General features: G+C 46.4%; 1 protein-coding gene across 1 annotated transcript in view; it reads left to right on the top strand.

Moving 5' to 3' along the window:
- Positions 1-3,604: 3,604 nt before the first annotated feature.
- Camk1d (calcium/calmodulin dependent protein kinase ID) overlaps positions 3,605-19,156 on the top strand; it is a 386,144-nt gene continuing 370,592 nt past the window's right edge. The window contains exon 1 of the mRNA XM_028764793.1: positions 3,605-3,884. Within this exon, the coding sequence (XP_028620626.1) occupies positions 3,793-3,884 (92 nt within the window). The 5' untranslated portion in view covers positions 3,605-3,792. The remainder of the gene's footprint in view (positions 3,885-19,156) is intronic.

The raw sequence follows: 19,156 nt of genomic DNA, 5'->3' as shown, positions 1-19,156 counted from the left end.
GGCAGGTGGATTTCTGAGTTCGAGGCCAGCCTGGTCTACAGAGTGAGTCCCAGGACAGCCAGAGCTATACAGAGAAACCCTGTCTTGAAAAACCAAAAACAAAAAGTTGAAATATTCTTTTTAAATTTGCTTATTTTTTTTAAAAAAAAAAACGTTATGTTTGCATCTACGTATGTACCACATGCATGCAGTGCCCACAGGGGCCAGAAGAGGGCATCAGATCCCCCCAGGACTGGAGTTAACACAAAGCTGTGTCACCAAGTGGGAGCTGGGACTCAAACCCTCGTCCTTTGGAAGAGCAGCAGTGCTCTTAACTGCTGAGCCATTTCTCCAGCCCCGGAAGCATTCCTAAGGGACAGAAGGCTTGATGTTTAATTGCTCTTTCCAGGAACAAGAGCTTTTGTTTATTTTACATGGCATCTGGTGAGGGAGAAATGAAAATAATACAGCCCAAATGAATGTGTCTTTGGCATTCCCATTTTCTACGGGCCACTGGATCTGTGGTCCTGGGTGTGATTTGCTGGCTCTGTATTAGAAAGCTGTTCCTCTACTCCAGATGGAAAGAACTTTTTGTCAATGAACCAACGTCATTATGGAGTTTGGACAAGAAAGCAAGTTCCTTCATGTCACAGGCCTTGCTCTCATGGAGCTTTGTGTAGCCTGGTGGGAAAGGGCACGACTCATGTGTGTGTGTGTGTGTTTAGGATAAAGGACAACCTTAGTTGTCACTCCCATGTCCCATAGACCATCCACTTCATTTTTAAAAAATTATTTTTAATGATCTCTTACTGACCTAGAATTCACCAAGTAGGCTAGGCTGGATGTTTGATTGGTCACTGTGTTCTAGGATCCTCTTACCTCTTATCTCCACCTTCCTAGCCTTGGGAGTACACGTGTTTGCCACCACAGCTGGTTTTTTATTATTATTATTATTGCTAAAAACAAAAAAACAAAAACCAATACAAACTGAAACCCACCTGGATTTAGAGGATCCAACTTGGGTCTCACACGTGCTAGGTGAGTACTTTATCCACGGAACCATCTCCCAGGTCCTTATTTCTGCTTTTCTTATACTTTTACTGACCCTGTGAAATTGCCTGTTTTTGATCAAACAGGAAGGAAGGGAGAGGGAGGGGGAGGGGGGGAGGGGGAGGGAGAGGGAGAGAGAAAGGAAACAACCCAGAAGGGGCACGGGAAAGTGTCGGCTGGACTCTGTTGACTTATGCTTGCTTGTCTATATGCCATAGCTTTTACGCCTGTGTATATAGAGTTCTTACCGGAGGGGTTGCTGTATGCTTTCGACTTTGGGCATATCTCCATCTTTGAGAGAGATTTCTTAGTTCTCTCCCCTCCCCCTCCATCACACACAGATATTGTTTGTAGGTTTTCTTCTGGGTTTGTAACAGCAAGCACAGTCATGTGGGCATAATGGTACTCTGACATTAATCCCATAAGATTATAATGGAGCTGCAAAATTTCTATGGCCCAGTGACCTCTTAGCCAGTCATAACATCAGTGTGACCCATTACTCATTCGTCTGTGGTGATGGTGGTGTAAACAGACCTGCAGTGCTGTACTTTGCTTAGAAGTACTAGAGATATCATTCCCTAGGTAGATCATGCCTCATGACAAACGACTCTTACTGCCTTATCTGTTTACTGGGTTGGATTTTTAAATTCTAGAATATGTTTCCATAAGGTCTGATTATGAAAGAAAACTTGACTGAAAGTCAGTTTGCTAGATTATGCCTCTTGTATCTTGTGTTTGCCATGCCTCTCGATTGCATCATTTTGTCTTGTGCTTGATTTAATTTCATGTTTTGTTCATTATGGTCCTAGGAGCAATAGGCTGTTTCTCCCCAACCCCCACCACCATGAGCCTGTGTGCATGTGTGTGTGTGTGTGTGTGTCTGTGTGTCCCATAGGCTGGGTGTATACAGCATCCAGGCCTGTGAAAGTACACTTAACATGATGATCATACGACTCGGTTGTCACACTCCTAAACAACCAATAGTTAGAACCCTCTTCTCTGCAGTTCTCAGCTTCAAGAGCTTAGGACTAAGGGCCAAAGAAAGAAAGACAGCACTAAGAATCCAGGGATAGATGGATTTGGGGGTCTCCAAAGAGCTCCAACCCAGAGCCTCTGGCCAGTCAGAACCAACAGGGAGTTGTTGGGGGGGATTTCTTTTTCTGAAAGCAGATTCACACCTCCTCCCCCCCCTCTCAAATTGGAACAGTCCTGGGAAAATGGGACAGGTGTCCCCAGTCAAGAGACAGGGATGTTTACTCAATTCAGCAGAGCAGCCCTAAGGGAGAGGAAGTCTTGCTACAAAGAAAACTTGAAATTTCCTATCAAGAGGTAGTCCCTGCCAGTTGGACCAAAGGACCAACTGGAAACCCTGCCTGCTGTCCTCTAACAGGTGAATGACTACCTGGAGCGAGTGGGCAGGTCAAAGTTCACTCTAGAGACCAGAGGCCTGAGGAAATTGTTTCTCTGTCTCTACCTTAACCTTCTAAGTAAGCCACCTGCCACCTGCGGGGTATGCTGGTGGGGGAAGGCGGAAGGGAAAGGCACCAGACATTACCTTTCCATAGAATCTTTGGCCACAGCCTCAAAGTATCAGGAGCAAAGAGAGAAAAACCAAATCAGAAGGGCTCAAACACTAGTCAGTCCAGTCACTCCAGTCCAGGGCCAGGCCAGCCACTACATCCCGCATCCACCCATCACTTGGCCGCCAAATAACCCCAGGAGTTTTGCTTCCAAAGGGACCACCAGGCGGTGATTAGCCCGCCTCGGGCGTGCCTGTCCGGTACACCCCGAGGTTCCCTTTAGCCGCTCCGAAATTGACGTGAAGCCGATTTTGGTGCAATGCGAATTAGCTCCAGCAGCCGAGTCGGGAGGAGACTGCCCAGCTCCGGGAGCGCCTGCTGGGGCAAAGCTGGGGCCAGGAGTCAACGCCCGCCCGCCGATGGCTCCATCCAGGCCGCCGCCCATTGCCTTGACAACAAGGCCCCCGCCCGCCCTCCTGCATAGCAGGCTTGGGTCACCAGCTCTTGGGTGTGCGAAGGCGCCCCGCCCTGGGCGCCCCGAATCCGTGAGCCGCGCAACCCCACCTTGCCGAGAGCTTCCGAGCGCCAAGCAGAGGCGCCCCCTCCTGCTCGAAGAGGGAAAGCCCGGGCGCCCCCAGCCTTGACTTCATAATAAAGCTCCCTAAAGGCTAGGGCTCCCCCGCGCGTTCCAAAGCCCTGCACCTGCTGGGTTCTCCCACCCGCCCTCGCCCGGGGACCCAGGGTGCGCAGACGGCCCGGGAGCGTGCGTGGCTCCGTGGTCAAGTGCTGCACCTCGGCGCCCAAGGCACGGCGCTCCTGGGGAGGGGAGGGGGAGCGGGACATCCCCGAAGGCCGCCTCGCGGGAGGCGGGGAGGCTGCCGGGTGCACTGGGAGGGCGGGGAGCCCGCGGGAGGAGGCGGGCTGGGGGAGTGGGGCGGGCGGCGGGGAGGGAGCAGGAGCCAGGCAAGAAAGTAGCAGAAAGTGAGGCTGGCAGGCGGCGGCAGAGGCAGGAAGTCTGTGCCGGAGAGCAGTAGAAATTAGAGCCAGGGAGGGACCGCGGTGGCAGCAGCCAAGGCGAAAGAGGAAACTGCCGAAGAGGAAGCTCTGCGGCAGCCCGAGCCTCCCTGCGCTCCGCATCCTCCTGCTCCGCATCCCCGCGCCCGGCATCCCCCGGCTCCCGCGCCGCGCCTCCGGCGCCCCTTCCCCAGCTCAACCCCCGGCCGCCCTACAGCACTAGTCTGCCATGGCCCGGGAGAATGGCGAGAGCAGCTCCTCCTGGAAAAAGCAAGCGGAAGACATCAAGAAGATCTTCGAGTTCAAGGAGACCCTCGGAACGTAAGTGGGTGCTGGGGACCAGTGGGTGGAAGTGGCAGCTGCATCGGCGGCTCCTGCTGCTACCGTCGCCACCGTCACCGCGGCAGAAATTGGATGGTCGATGCGTCCTCATTGTCCCATAGTCCGCTCTTACGGAGACCCTCCGCGAGTCCACCGCGTGGGTCTGCGCCCACGGTTGACACCTCTCCTGAGCGGGGGAGGGGAGCGCAGGGCGCGCAGAGAACAACCCACGCGGGCGGGCGACTTTCCATTTCCCTTGCCACCACCGCCCTCCACTGATTTTCTCCCCACGCGTGACTGTGGGCTGAGCATGGTGGATCTCGCTGATCGCTGGCTGTGTGTACTTACTCATCGTGTGTATGGGCGCACTAGGTCGACGAAAGTGGTCACGAGGAAATTCAGCTTTTGGTCCTACCCTTACATCATATACTCCTATGGATTTGACATATGCACGTACTAGGTGTAGGCAAGACTTTGGATGATAGGGAAGAATTTCGCAGTATTCAGAGTGACATGTGGGCAGAGCTTCATCTGTGTGTACATTTCACGCTCTGGGATGCATGTCCGGGTGGGAGGAGGGTCAGTGACTCTTTAGGGGCGGTTCTCTCTGAGGCTCATGCTTGATGGTTATATCTCAAGAAAGCAGAAATAATCAAAAGTGTGTGTCATCAGAGCTCTGAACATGTGCCACTCAGTACAGCTGCAGTTCCCTTCCTGCGCATGAGTTGGTTTTGTTTTGTTTTGAAGCGCCTCAGATAGGTACAGGGGCTGTGAAAGAATCCAGCGCTGCTGAATGAGTCTGAAGTTGAAGTTATTTTCTTCCCGGACTTGATCGGTTTCTGGGTTTGATCAGTATCTGTCCATGAAGATACATTGTCACACGTGCTGCGTGAAGTGAGCGTTTTGCTGGGGTTTTGGCGTTGTGTGTGTGTTGATGACACGGAGAAAGAGAGGAGGTGATTCCCGGACATATCTGTGTTGCTGGGTGCTTTTCTTTCCTCCTGCCCTCTCAACCTTCTTATTTCAGTGCTTGCTTTGCTTTTTCCAGGACCCCATTTTTAAAGCCTGCTCTAAGTGCAGAGTTCCACAGCTAAATATTGGTAATTATCTCCCTCCTCCCCTCTGTCACCCCATCTGCAGTGGGTCCCCCAGAGAGAAGTTGGAGGGTGGCTTTCTCAGCTGTGCTCCCAGATTCCTGGGACAGTCCTGTGCAGTGGGCTGAGCTTTCAACAGGGTCACCCAGCTGTGACTGCTGGGTACCAGGGAAGGCATCTCTGTGCACCTGCTACTTGCTGTCTTTGTGGAAATAAAACAAGAAGGCTCTTAGCTTTTCAGTGTGTGTGTGTGTCTGTGTGTGTTTTCCTGGCTAAGAGGTCACTTCTGGCCCAAACTTTTAAAATTTATCGTTGAGGTTTGAGGTTGTGCATCTGAGATGCCTGAGTTAACAGGAAACCAGAAATGTACCTTTTGCTTGTCAGCCAGGGACCTGGCATATGGCTGCAGGTGAGGAGATGGGAGATTGAGGTTTGAGGTTTCCCTCAGGTGTGAACTCCTTATGTGTCTTTTGCCTGCCTGAAGGGCCCCTTCACCTCCAGCCTTAAGGCAGGGGGATACAATCTTTTCATAGGCTTTCTTCTCTGGCGAAGCCCCGACACCATACCTGCACCTCTGCAGTGAGCAGGCTGCTGAGCTCAGGGAGCCGGTTTTGAGCAGATTGTGCTGTGAAACATGCTGTTTGGGTTGACTGGAGAGGCTTCCATTTCCGGAAGGATGGAGCTTTGCCTTCATGCTGACCTGAGCTCAGGCAGAACAGCTTCATGGACTTGAGCTGTGTTCCTGTGAGCTGGTTCCCTTTTAGGGGACCATTTGTCTGAAAATAATTCAGAAACTCCCTGGTGTAGTGCTGGCAGGGTACCTAGGATGGTACTAGAAATAAAATGATAAGATAAAAACTGTTGAGTGACACAATAATATTGACAATTATGGGGGCATTCTCTCCCTCCCTCCCCCCGACATGGTTTCTCTGTGTAACAGCCATGGCTGTTCTGGAACTAGCTTTGTAGACCAGACTGGCCTTGAACTCACAAGAGATCCATCTGCCTCTGCCTCCCAAGTGTTAGGACTAAAGGAGTGTGCCATCACTGCTCGGCCTATGGTGGCATTCTTAAAGGTATACAAAGCACTAGACATTTATTCTATGTTCCTTGTGTGTATTAATCCATCTAGCTGCCACACTAAATTTATGACATTAGTGTTACCCTTAGTTTTCAGATGAGGAATGGGGCAACAGAGAGACTGTGAGCTAGCAAGCTAACTACTGAGTGATGGAGATGATAGTCAGAGCTAGGCAGAGGAGGCATGAGTGTGCACGTGTGTGAATGCATGTGGAGGTCAGAGGTCACCATTGACTGTCTCCCTCCTTCGCTGTCTGCCTTTTAAAATTGGGGTCTCACACTGAACACTGGCTGAGGAGCTTCAGGGATCCAACTGTGCTGGGATTACAGATGAGCGCCGCCATGGCCAGCTTTTATGTGGGTGATGGGAATACAAATTCAGTTCCTCATGCTCGTGTGGCAGACGGACCCAGACATCTTTCCAGTTCCAGAATGAACAGCCCTTCATGATCCTCAGGGCCGTTGAGCTACTTTAGAGTCTAAAACTGATCATTTAACATGAGAGTAGGGGATAGCCAAGTGGTAGGTGCTTGCCTACTAAGTGAGGCCTGGGTTACATGTCAAGACTATAGATAATCTAAAAAAGCATTTTTAGTATATGGAAAGCCAATTCCAATAAGGGTGCACATAAGCCACAATTAGGAACAACTTGCTGTCTAAATGTGCAAAGATTTCAGAGTTCTTGGATTATTGCCAGTGTACCATTTCCCTGACTTTGCTAGAAGTGGTTCCCAGTTGAGAACGTCTGGCTCACCCTGGGCCAAGTCTAGTGATCTCTGTCTGAATCTTCCTGTAGATGTCACTTTCTGTTCCTTCTGTGTGGGTTTTAAATCTAGACTTTTCTCTTATTTATAGTGACATCTAGTAGGGACTAGAGGTGTTGACAATAATAACTGGACTCTGTGCCCAATAGCTCCAGTACCCTGCTCCCCACACCTTCACCAAACACCTTCAAGACCCTAAGGCAGAAAAATCCTTGTCAGAAACTTGTGCTTTTGAAAAAAAAAAGTAAACAAACACAATCCCGGAGGAAGATTCAGCCAGGGTTTGTAATCTTGTATTTGGCAATCTTATCCAGTATTTTTCCTTACAGTCTAGAAGGTTTAATGTTAGAAGCAGAGGGTCAAGCCATTTTGTCAGTGTGCTTAGGGGGACCTTACTGACTAGGGGCCCAGGGAGAGATGACTGGATCAAGAGGATTGAAGAAGAAATTGAGGGGGGTCAGGAGCAGATATGGGTGTGTCTAAGGCACCTTCAAGTCAGACCCCAGGAAATACATTCAACCTCTGTGCTTCATTTTAGTATCCTGCAAAGGGGAATCCCAGAACCTAACCATATCTCTGACCGAGATGGTGAGACTTAATTACTGTTTATTAATCAACAACATGTTTTCAGATCCTTGGCACACAGTGAGAGCAAATAAATGTTGTGTAACAGCAAATTAGGAGTGGTAAACATTTCTGTTGGCGCATTTGCTAGGCTGTTAGAGGCATCTTTACTGGTGTGTGTGTATGTGTGTCCCTGTTTGTGTGTCTCTGTATTGCAGGTGCATGTATATATGTACGTCACATGTAAGTGTGTGTAGGCCAGAGAACAATCTTGGCTGTTTTTCCTCAGGGCCCAACCCTCTCCCCTTTGAGAGAGGGTCTCCCATTGGCCTGCAACTCACTAAGTAGGCTGGACTGTCTGGGCAGCAAGCCCTAGGGACCAGCCTGTGGATTGCCTCTGTTTCTCTAGCTGGTTTACAAGTGCATGCTACCATGCTTAGCATTTTATTTTTATTATTTAAATTTTTTTTTAAAATGTGAGTTCTGGGAATTGGACCCAAGTCCTCGTGTTTGCAAGGCAAACACTTTACTGACTGAGCCCTCTCCCCAGCCACACAGATATCCTTTAGCTCCTTCTGAAAAAGAAAAAAAAAAAAAAACCCGGAAATTTTACATCTACCATTCAGAGAACAGTAGGGGAGGTTTTCAAATGTCCTGACAACCCACTATTTTGTGGTTCACTTGTATCTGGAAGGCATTTCTAATTGTTGCTCCTCAGACTTTACCTTGTATGACTAGGTGCACCTCATTTCTATTTAAGTGTATATGTGTTCATGCGCGTGTGCGTGTGCGTGTGCGTGTGCGTGTGCGTGTGCGTGTGCGTGTGCGTGTGCGTGTGCGTGTGCGTGTGCGTGTGTGTGTGGGAGACCATGCTTGCAGATGAGTGAGCACATGCTGTGCATGCATTTGAAGGTAAACCTTGGGTCCTGGTTTTTGAGACAGAGTTTTTATTACAGGGTTTTTCATTGGCCTGGAGTTTACCTATTAGCTCGATTAGCTGGTCAGGGAGCCCGGATATTTGGTTGTCTCTACAAGCATGGTGTTATAAACAACATAAAACCCAGCTTTTCCCTGGATACTGGGGATCAAACACAAGTCCTCTATACCAACCCCGTGCCATCTCTCCAACCCCATAGAGGGACTTATTTTCCTTTGTAAGACAGGTTTTCTTTGTGCAACATCTTTGGCTGTCCTGGCCTCGAGTTGTATACCAGGCTGGCCTTGAACTCACAGAGATCTGTCTGCCTCTGCCTCTTAAGTGCTGAGATTAAAGGCATTTGTCACCAGGCTCGATGGCTATGGAGGGATATTTTTATGACCATTCAAGCAGTGAATGAAATGGCCCAGACCAGTTGCTTATCCTGAATAGTGGGAGTGGCAATGAATCTATCTCATAAATCACGTGCCTGTTGGGTGCTGATTTAGAAGGTGAATAAATTAATATTTCAGGGGGACAGGAACCATCTTTCCCACCTGTCCCACCCACACACTGCTGAAACACACACTAAACATACCTGTTAAGGCCAAAAGTGAGTTGTCTGAAATCCTAGATGGGACATAGGTTTCTCTTTTTTTTTTTTTTTTTTTTTGGTGGGAGTGGGGCACTGGGGGTGACATGGGGGACAGGATGGGGGGTTTCCTTGCATATAAAGAATACAAAGCTACTTGGTTCGGTTTGCATAGTTGCACTGTTGGTTACACTATTGCTTCTGAGTTCAGCCAGATCCTTAGCATGTGTGTAGAGCATTTGAAAGACTAGAAAGGGGCGAGGCTTACCCGGCTGCAGTATTTGCTGTTAATTTGGAGCCCTCAGTCTGTCGGGAGGTATGATATCAATTTGGTTTACACATCTAAGGTTATCTTTGTAGTACTTGCTGTGTTCTAAACAAATTGAAAAGAGATGACAAAGTGAAGCTGTGACGGTCTTAGTCCAGCTAAGGCGTGGAGAGAGAGGACAGAGGGGAAGAGGAAGGGTAGAAGAAATGAGATTACTCGTGGGTGACTTTAGCTTTTGCTCCAGGGAACATGGACTGGCCTTGAGCAGAGGAGAGACTTCTGGCTTTGCAGTGATGAACACTGACTTTTCAGGCCAGGGAACAAAAGCGGAGGGAGAGGCTGGTTAAGAATCTCCTACTGTGCCCCAGGAGTGTGCAGACAGTGCTGCAGGTTAGGAGAGTAACTGTGGCTTACTGGCTCTGGTGGTCTTAATGGTCTAGCTTAGTGGGACCTAGGAATCAAATTCTGGGCTCGAGCTTCTTCCCAGAGCGTCTAATGAGGGTTGGGTCTCCAGCCTCACTTTGTGGTTTAAGCTTGTCAACTGAGCACTCAGCAATTGTGTTTGGCTGGTCTCAGGTGGACATCCATGTACTCTCAGGGGAGGACTTTAGGGGTTAACTTGTTGAGCTTTTCCTTTGGCTGGGTCTCCATAAATCCCTCTAATCTTTCCTTTCCCCAGATAAATCTCCTAAATCCCCTCCAATCTCTCTCCTCCCTCTTTTCTTCCTCTCCCCTCTCCGAAGGCTTAGGTGGTAGATCAGTAGGGAATTGTCATATCATCGGTCATCTTGCCAGAGGCTGTCAGGCTACCTCATGCCTGGGTTCTAACAGCATCTCCAGTTTCACAGGGACCAGCAGGGAATCCAAAGGCCACTACATTCACATCCCTTTAGTTAGTGAAGGGATTTCTGATAGGTGGCTAGCACAAGCCTGATGGTCATCTGACCAGGTTTCTTTTCTGATTCAGTATGGCCAATTCAGTGCTTATGTAGTTAAAGCAGGAGGACGTGTGGATTCTGGGAGAGATGCCAACACTATTTTTTTTTCTCAGCCCATGACAGTTTTGCCCTCATGACTTTCTGTGGCTCTGGAGAGCACTACTACTTTTTGGCTCAGTTTTGACTAGATCCTATTTGATTTTTAGAGAAGGTTTATTATACAATGTATATAAAGTGTATACAAAAGTTTATTATACTATGTATATACAGTGTATACAAAGTTCATCATTCAGCCTTTAATCTGAGCAAGAATAACCTCCAAATGCATGCCCTAGTTGGGCAAGTTCATTCTGTGGCAGACCACATTGATTCCATGATTTTAACTCTGTGCTATGATGCTGTGTGTTTCACTGGGACCAAAATAAACTTCCTATGTGTGTGTGTGTGTGTGTGTGTGTGTGTGTGTGTGTGTGTGTGTAGGTCAGAGGTCATGCTAGGATATAGTTCTTAGGTATTGTCTGACCAGCTGGTTTAAGAGACAGAGCTTGTCATCACTGGGTTGGAACTCACTAGGTAGGCTTGTTCGTCTGGCCTAGGAGCTGCCTAGTTTTCTGGTTCCCAAGCATTGGGATTTCAAATGTGTGCTACCATACCTGGCTTTTTAATGTGGGTTCTGGGAATCCAACTCAGGTCCAACACGTTCCCAGATATCTCTGCAGCCCTATGGATTCTATTCTTGATTAACACTGAATTTTGGGGACAAGTGTTTAAGACAGTTTATTTGCTGAACCTGGGAAGAGGAGGCAATACAAATGGAATAGGAAGTTCACATCAGCACAGCTGTTGGTTGCTCTGAGACACAAGATGTTTCCTTAATCTTTCTGGGTCTAGATGGAGATAGATGTTACCACCTCCTGGGTTGTTGTAGGGGTTCAACGACATCTAGGCAGTGCCTGCCACATAACTGGGATTGGGTAAACAGGAGCTGTGATATACCAGACCTTCTTTCAGGCACTGAGGCTGGGTACCTAAGATTCATCCAGGCTAGGACCAGTGAGAAGAGCATGCTAGTATCTGCTGGAAACTAATTTTTAGTCATTCTTGTTGCAAATATGCAGAATGTGTATTTAACCTTCCAGAAAATTAGTTTAAGCAACCACAGACAAGCTCTTTCATTCTGCCAGAGAAGAACACCTGCTAATTGTTCTTCAAGGTACACTGAGCAGCTATGAACGTGGTTTAGAGATTGTCTGGGAGTGAGTGCAAGTTCTGGCAGGCTTCATTGTTTTCTAGCTGTGTGGCTTTTGGTCTTACTTGATCCTTCTGAGCCCTCTGGCCTCCTCCATCAAACCAGGTAGTGAGGGACCCGATAGGAGGGTAGTAATGAAGATGAGGTGAAGGGTGGAGAGAAACCACCAAGAACAACGTGTGAGTTGGGGCTCAGTGAATGGCAGCTGTCTCTCAGTCCCTGCTCTTCAGAGGCTATTTGTAGATCTGGAGACTGTACTGGACCATTCACAGTTTTTGCCAGCAGGAGGTGATTAAACCATATAGTGCTAGCATTAAGCAAAAGACTCAGCTTGAAAGCCTTCTCCAGGCCAGCCCGTGAGCGTGAGCGAGAGTGACCTACTTTGCTAACATCCCTTCCTCTGGCTGGCTAACCAGATTTGCCTCTCTGCCTCTCTTCCTGTTTCCTGGGCTGAGTTTGAAAACTCTGTCTACATCAGCTGGTGCAAGAGTCTTCTCAGAGACACACTACGGCCTTTGTGCTGTTGAGGTGTTTGCTCAACATTAGTATGCTGTTCCTTTAGGGGAGTTGTTTGTTTCCATTTTGTGTCTTAATGCAAGTAATGCATATATGTATGTGCACACATATATAAACACTTTCTTCCCTCTGTGGTGCTGCAAGTGGATTCTTTAAGGTCTTGTGCATGAGCTGTATCCCCAGCTCTAAGAATAGTATTTAATTTGATGACTGAAGTCACGTACCTAAAAATGTAATTCCATTACAGAATTGCATAGCTTATAATCTTTGGGGTTGAGATGGCTCATTTGGCACTATCTTAGTTAGAAGCCCAGAATTCACCAAAAATTTCTGGGTTTGTAATTCCACATGTGTTTTTAATCCCAGTACTGGGGAGGAAGAGACAGGTGCATTCCTGAGTCATTCTGGCCTGCTAGCCTAGTTTACTTGATGATTTCTAGGCCAGGAAGAGACCCTGTCTCAAAAACAGGGTGGATGGTACCTAAGGAATGACACTGATGTTGCCTTTTGGCCTCAACACATATGTTCACATATGTTTACATCCACCCACATGCATATGTGCGCCTTCACATATACAAACATTCATGTGTAGCCATGTACTGTATCTTAGTTCCTTTTCCTGAAGATGAGAAAAAAAATTATCCTGACAAAAGGAACTCAATGGAGAAAGGGTTAATTTCACCCTTCAATTCCATCGTACAGTCAGTGATGGTGGAAAAGTCAAAGCATCAGGCACTTGAAGCAGATGGCCACAACCACATCCACAGCCGGAAGCAGAGAACAATAAATGCGCACTGCTACTCTGTTTCCTTTTTCATCTATGAAGTCTAGGGAATGGCGCCACCCACTGTAGGCTGGTCTTCTCACCCCAGTTAATGCAGTAAAGATAATTTCCCCGGAGGCAACGTGATTCTAGATCCTGTCAAGTTGGCACTAATATCACACACAGACACAAATAGAGTTCCTGACATTACTAGGGAAGGGATCCAAGGCCTTGTGAATGATAGGCAAGTATTCTGCCCCTGAACTAGTCCCCAGGTCATTGTATAGTTTAACATACCTATGTATTGGATTAATTATAGTGTGGTTTGAAATGGCACAGGGTACATTTATACATCACATATACATATAAGGGAAAATTTTGTTATAAGCTGTCCTTGTTGAGAGTCTTCAGATAGGAAGTGGGAGAAAAATCTCAAAAGCTCTGAATTTCCCAAGACACTGGCTCTATAAGCTTTGGAGCTGGGTTCCAAATTGGATGTTGTCCCTCTTGACTGTTTTTGTAGTCTCTGTTTGTGGTCAGTGTCTGGTTGTGGTTATGATCTGCCGGGAACTTACTGTTCATGCTCAACCTGTTGAGAGGATGTTTCTCTGTTTTTCATGAACACACCTGGGATCGCTGGAACTGGTTGTGCTATATGTTGGATTGAGTGTTATAAATGGAGTCCTGAAAGCACGATATTAAATAAAACCTCAGGCAGCCCCTGGAAGATGAAGTCATTGGTTAGTGAGACCCTTGTTATAGGCCATATAATAGGTAAAAAGCATCAAGGACCGTAATTCTTGCCTGTGATTGCCTAAGTGAGACTGTCCTTGAATTAGACTTCCTTCTAAGCTTTCATGGCTGTTTTTTGACTTATATTTCCTCTAGGAAGTGAACTTTATATATGGTAATTAGGGTCCTGCTCAGGCCTAGCGAGAGCCCAGGAGCCCATGAGAATGCAAGGGACTTGGTGGCTAGTAAAGATGAACACAGTTGTTGGCTTTCTGTGGCCGTTTCGGCCTCTTTTACAAGTGTGATGTAATAACAAGACTTCACATTTGTTTCATGCTATTCTTGTTTCAGTGATTGTGGTTAAATATGTAACATAAACCTCAATATCACAGCCATTTCTAACTGTAAAGTCCAGTTTCAGAACATCTGTGTTGGGCAGCTGCCACCACCATTATCTGTTGAACTTACTCTTCCCAAATGCGATATCTGTACTCATTAACCAATCACGTTCTCTTTCCATTCTCCAGGTCCCCAACAACCAGCATCCCACATTCGGTCTCTCTGGTTTTGCTTCAACATGCTTTTTACGAGTGGATTCATGGCCTTGTGTGTTTAAGCTTATTTTACCTGTGAATAATGTGTCTATCAACGTGAATAGGCAAATTTCTCCTCAAGACTGTGTTTTCAAATCTTGGGCACATTTATAGAAATGCCAGTGCTGATCAACTGATCATATAATAGTTCTAGGCTTCATATATATACACACATATGTGTGTGTTATCTATCTATCTGTCTATCTATCTATCATCTATCTATCTATCATCTATCTATCTATCATCTATCTATCTATCTATCTATCTATCTATCTATCTATCTATCTTTTGGGGGGGTTAGTTTTTCATTGATCTCAAGCTGTGCTTAGAGTCTCTAGGTAGTCAAGAATAACCTTGAACTCCTGATTCTCTTTCCTTCATCCTCCAAGTGCTAGTATTACAGGCATGGAACATTCCATGCTTCATTTTATTTTATTTTTTTCAATTTTGTAGATTGAATGTAGGCTCTCATGCATGCTAGTTGCTAGATAAGCACTATGTTTAATTGTAATTAAATTATTCTAGTGTACATTGCATGGGTGTAAGGGCGTGCACATACTCACCCTTACATGTACCTGAGGAGGCTGTAGCAGGATGTTTGTGTTTTTCTGTCACTCTCAGTTTTATTGAATGAGACAGGGTTACTCACTGAACAGGAAATCCACAGTTGTTTCTGACTAGCCTCGCAGGCCAATTCTCTCTGTTCCTGCCTGTCCCTGCTGCAACTGCTGAGGTTATAATACTGTCTAGCCATGACTGTCATTTGTATAACCTCGTGGATGCCGGGGATTCAAACTCAGGTCCTAACTTTTGCAGAGTAAGCACTGTCAGCTGCCATGTTCCTACACACTGTGTTTCTGATATATGATGCTGTTCTCTGTGTTATTTTGCAGTGTGCAAAAGTAATTTTTGTAGCTCTGCTTTCTTCCGATTCTTTGAATAGCTTCATGGTAAATGAACTACAGTTCTTACCCTCACTTTACAGATAAGCAAACCAAAGGTCAGAAGGGTTAAACAACCCAGGAATGCTGCAGAGTGGAGATGAATCTTCTGGCTCCCAATTCTGAGCTTTTCCTCCCATCTCATGCTGCGAACAAAGCTTGGAGTTGGTGACATAGAGGAGGTGCTGACCATAAAGAAGGAGAGCAAACCTTCTGTGGATACATGTGGCAGGACAGCGCAGTGTGTCAGAAGCTGCTGACCGGGAGGGAGCACTGATTTTAGCCCTGGCTGAGACACTCCCATTTGGGTCCATTTCATGCTCCTTACAGTTGTAAGATTCCTGAGCAAAGTTCTCCTTGGACGAATTCCAAGAGGACATAGTGGATAAGAATCTGACCTTTCTGCCTAGCTCTGTCAGTCAGGAACCAGAATCTTGATCTCTCTGTCAGTATGGCTTGATTACCTTGATCCACGTGAATCATATGCTCACACAACACACATTTTATAACTCACACAACACACATTTTATAACTCCCAAATGAGCCAAGCCAGCTGTGAGACAGTATATCATGAGGCCTATGTCATCCAAAAGGCATTATTCTATTATAAAGATAATAGCTGTATGACGAACCTTTCTCAGGTTAGCAATATGCTCACTTTTGAAAACAAAGCTCTCATCTTTTGGGAAGGCCTTTAAGTTGGTCATATAGTGACCTTGAATCTGCCCCCAGAGTTTCTTAGTATAATCTGTCTGGCCCTACTGAGATGCTTATTATTATTACTATTATTATTATAATTATACTATTATATTGTTTTCAGTATTAGCTTTTAAGTGATTGATACTGTAAGAGAAGCTTTTAAAAGAAAATAGTAGGGCTGGAGAGACTGCTCTTCTAGAGTTCCTGAGTTCAATTTCCAGTAACCACATGGTGGCTGGCAACTGTCTGTAATGGGATTCAATGTCCTCTTCTGGTGTGTCTGAAGACAGCAACAATCTGAAGATGAGCTACAGTGTACTCATATACATAAAATAATAAATAAATCTTTAGAAAAATAGTAAAAACAAATACTATCTAGTGAGATACATGAAACACAAAAGGGTATTTGGTCCGTATTCTGTAGCTGTAACAGCAAACTATAGACTAGATAGTTGAAAAGAGGTTTACTCACTTGGCTCACAATTCTAGAACTTCAAGAGCATGACTCATGCATTTGCTTGGTATGGTGAGCTTTATTTGTAGGTAGGAGATGTTCTAGAAAGTTCTCTCTCTCTCTCTCTCTCTCTCTCTCTCTTTCTCTCTGCATGTGTGTATATGGATTGTTTGTTTTAGAAAGCCACTATTGAAATTATGGAAGACCACTTTCATGATCTTATTCAATCCTGATGACTTCCCATAGGCCCCATCTCCCAACACTATTAATGGACTTTGTGCATTCAATCTCTGCATGTCAGTTCTGGGGACACATTTAACAGCAGTATAAAGAAGACTGGACTGGATGGCCGGATGAACATTGGGCCTCAGTTTCTCCAGGAGGTAGATGCTCCTGAAGTTGTTAATGGAGGTGGCCTCTTGGTTGTGGTAGGGCAGTGGATATTTATTAGTGATATTATCGATCTTTTGTCATTCTACCGGCAGCTGTGGTTGAGCCACTGCACACAGGTTTGATGTTGGCTGTGGAGATGGTGGCGGCTTGGTTGAGTGTCCTGGATGACTGGTGGTGTGAGTCATATCAGTGTTTTGTGCTAGCTTGGCAGTTGTGGTGGTAGCGTTCCTTGACTTACTGTCATGGTCACCGCTTCTGCTGTGATCACCACCTCTAAAGATGTCCTTAGCCTCAGCAGTGTGACGGAACCTGGTGTCAGGATGAGATGCCACTTAACAGGCTCGTAGAGAGCTAATAATACACACAAGCAGAAGGAGATAAACAATAGTCGCTCCACACGTGGCTGCCTGTCCCTGATAGGACAAGATATGAGTGGCTCCTCAGTTGCCCCGTGATAGGTGACACAAAATAAATACCATTTCACACTCAGCCCTTTCCTCTGACAAAGTGCCAATGACTCATAACTTTAAGCCACTTTCTTAACCATGTTTTTTTCTTTAAGATGGGGTTTTTATGTAGCCCCAGATGTGCTATGTAGCCGTAGGTAACTCTCGACTTCTGATCCTTCTGCATCTACCTTCCAAGTGCTGGGTTTGGACCACAATTGATGTGTGTGGTACTGAAGATTGAAGGCCGGATCTCGTGGATGCTAGGCAGGCACTATGTCTCCGCCCTCTGAGGTTTGGATCTTAGATATCTACCAGATTTTCCTGTGTTAAAGGGTGGTTCCGATCTTGATACTGTTGGAGGGTGGCAGACCTTTCAAAAGCTGGGCTCCGCTGAGAGGTCTTTGGGGGTGGTGTTGGGATTCCACATTCTGAATTTCTTTCCCTCTTGGGTTCGCCCACAAGGTAAACATCTGCTCCCCCATCTGCCCCACTATGATATGCTGTTTTATGACTGAAATCAACGGGGCTGCCAGCCCTGCACTGCCAAAACTGAGCCCAATGAGACCCCTTCTCTTGGTCTCTAGTAGTTGCTACAGTGACAGAAAGCTGGCTGGTACACTTCCTTGAGAGGATTTTCAGAATCAGCGCATCTTGCAGTTAAATGACGGTATCATTCTTAGCACATGGAGAGCAGGTCATCCAGCAATCTTCTGTAGGCTGTAAAACCAGGAGCTCGGGGATCAAGTGACCTGTCCAAGATTCCGTGTAGAAACCTGACAGCAGCCAGGCCAGTAGCTCTCTGGCCAAGATTTCTCTTGCCATGCCTTGTGGGTGTAGACAGTGAATGTTAGGAAGCACCAGCCCCAGCTCCAGAGCAGCCATGATTCCTAGAGGGCATGCTGCTTTGTGGGCTTTCACACGCCTGTGGCCTTGGGCTTCATGTTGCAGGTGTGAATTATCCTGAGGATGTGATGGGCTGCTGAGAAACGCTGAGCAGAGTGGATAGTCCTTTTGCTCCCTCTACCTGCTTTCTTCCCGCTGTTCTGTCTTGTGGATCACAGGTCACAGTGTCCCCAAACCATCGAGGCAGGCCGAGCTGAGGGCAGGGCATATTGGGTCCCTGTGCTACTGTGATGAAGTACATATCCTCATGTCCCCTGGGGGCAAGTCTTGCCCACAGACAGAACCTAGCTCAGATGGAATGCCAGTATGCTTAGTAAATGCTTAAATCCTTGACGGAAAAGTGAACGATGGGTAGAAGAGGGGGAACGTGGCCTCCAATTGGATGGATGACATTCTAATTCCAGCTGTGCTACTTAGAGCTCTGAGGGAGGCTGTGACTGAATCATAGCATCCAAGTTGCTTTTTAAATTAATCTTTAAACTTTCTGTCTAACATTTTTTATTCCATTTCTTTATTTGTCTGTGTGTGTGTGTGTGTGTGTGTGTGTGTGTGTGTGTTTGTATGTGCATGTATATGCTACCCTGTGGAGGTCAGAGGACAACTTTCAGGAGCTGATTATTTCCTTCATATTGTGGGTCACAGGGGTCAAACTCAGGCCGACATGCTTGAAAGCAGGCACCTCTGTACCTGCTGAGCTGCTTTGCTGTCTTCTCTTCCCCTGCTTTTTTGGAGACAAGATCACATGTAGCTCAGGATGACCTTACTCAGTTTGTAACAGAGGGTGACCTTAAATTCTTGATCCTCCTCTGTCTCCCTAAGACTGGATGTAGAGGCATGCACTGCCATGCCCAGCTTATGTAGCGCTGGGGAGCAAACCAAACTTTGAGTGTGATGGGTAAGCATTCTGCTAAGTGGCTTCATCCCAAACCCTCCAAAGCCCAGAGTTTTTGTTTCTTCATGATGAAGTGAAGATTACAGTGTACTTTCTTTCCAGCTTATGACAAGGCTCTAATCACAACAAGAAAGAAAAAAAGAAAGAAAAAGAAAGAAAAGAGAAATTTGAGGGATGTAGGCATGATCCATGGTATGAGTATAAAATGAAGGACTTGAGTTTTAAGCAGGCAGATATTAGACTCCATTATTTGATTACTTTTAGTGGAAAGACCTTTGATTCCTTCCTAGGATGTATAGCATGTTTTCAAGAACAAGAAAGTAAGCATTAAAGATCAATTGCTTATGTCTCTTGTTCCTGTCAGAAGTGACTTAATGGAGGAAGGATGTGTTTTACCTCACAGTTTGTAAGGATAGGGGAAGTCGTGGCAGACATGTATAAGTGTAAGCCAGTTGGTTAGCCATCAGGATGG

The sequence above is a fragment of the Grammomys surdaster genome, unplaced genomic scaffold (assembly GCF_004785775.1).
Source record: "Grammomys surdaster isolate TR1022 unplaced genomic scaffold, NIH_TR_1.0 146, whole genome shotgun sequence".
Lineage (NCBI taxonomy): Eukaryota > Metazoa > Chordata > Mammalia > Rodentia > Muridae > Grammomys > Grammomys surdaster.
This window is presented reverse-complemented; position numbering and strand designations above follow the sequence as displayed.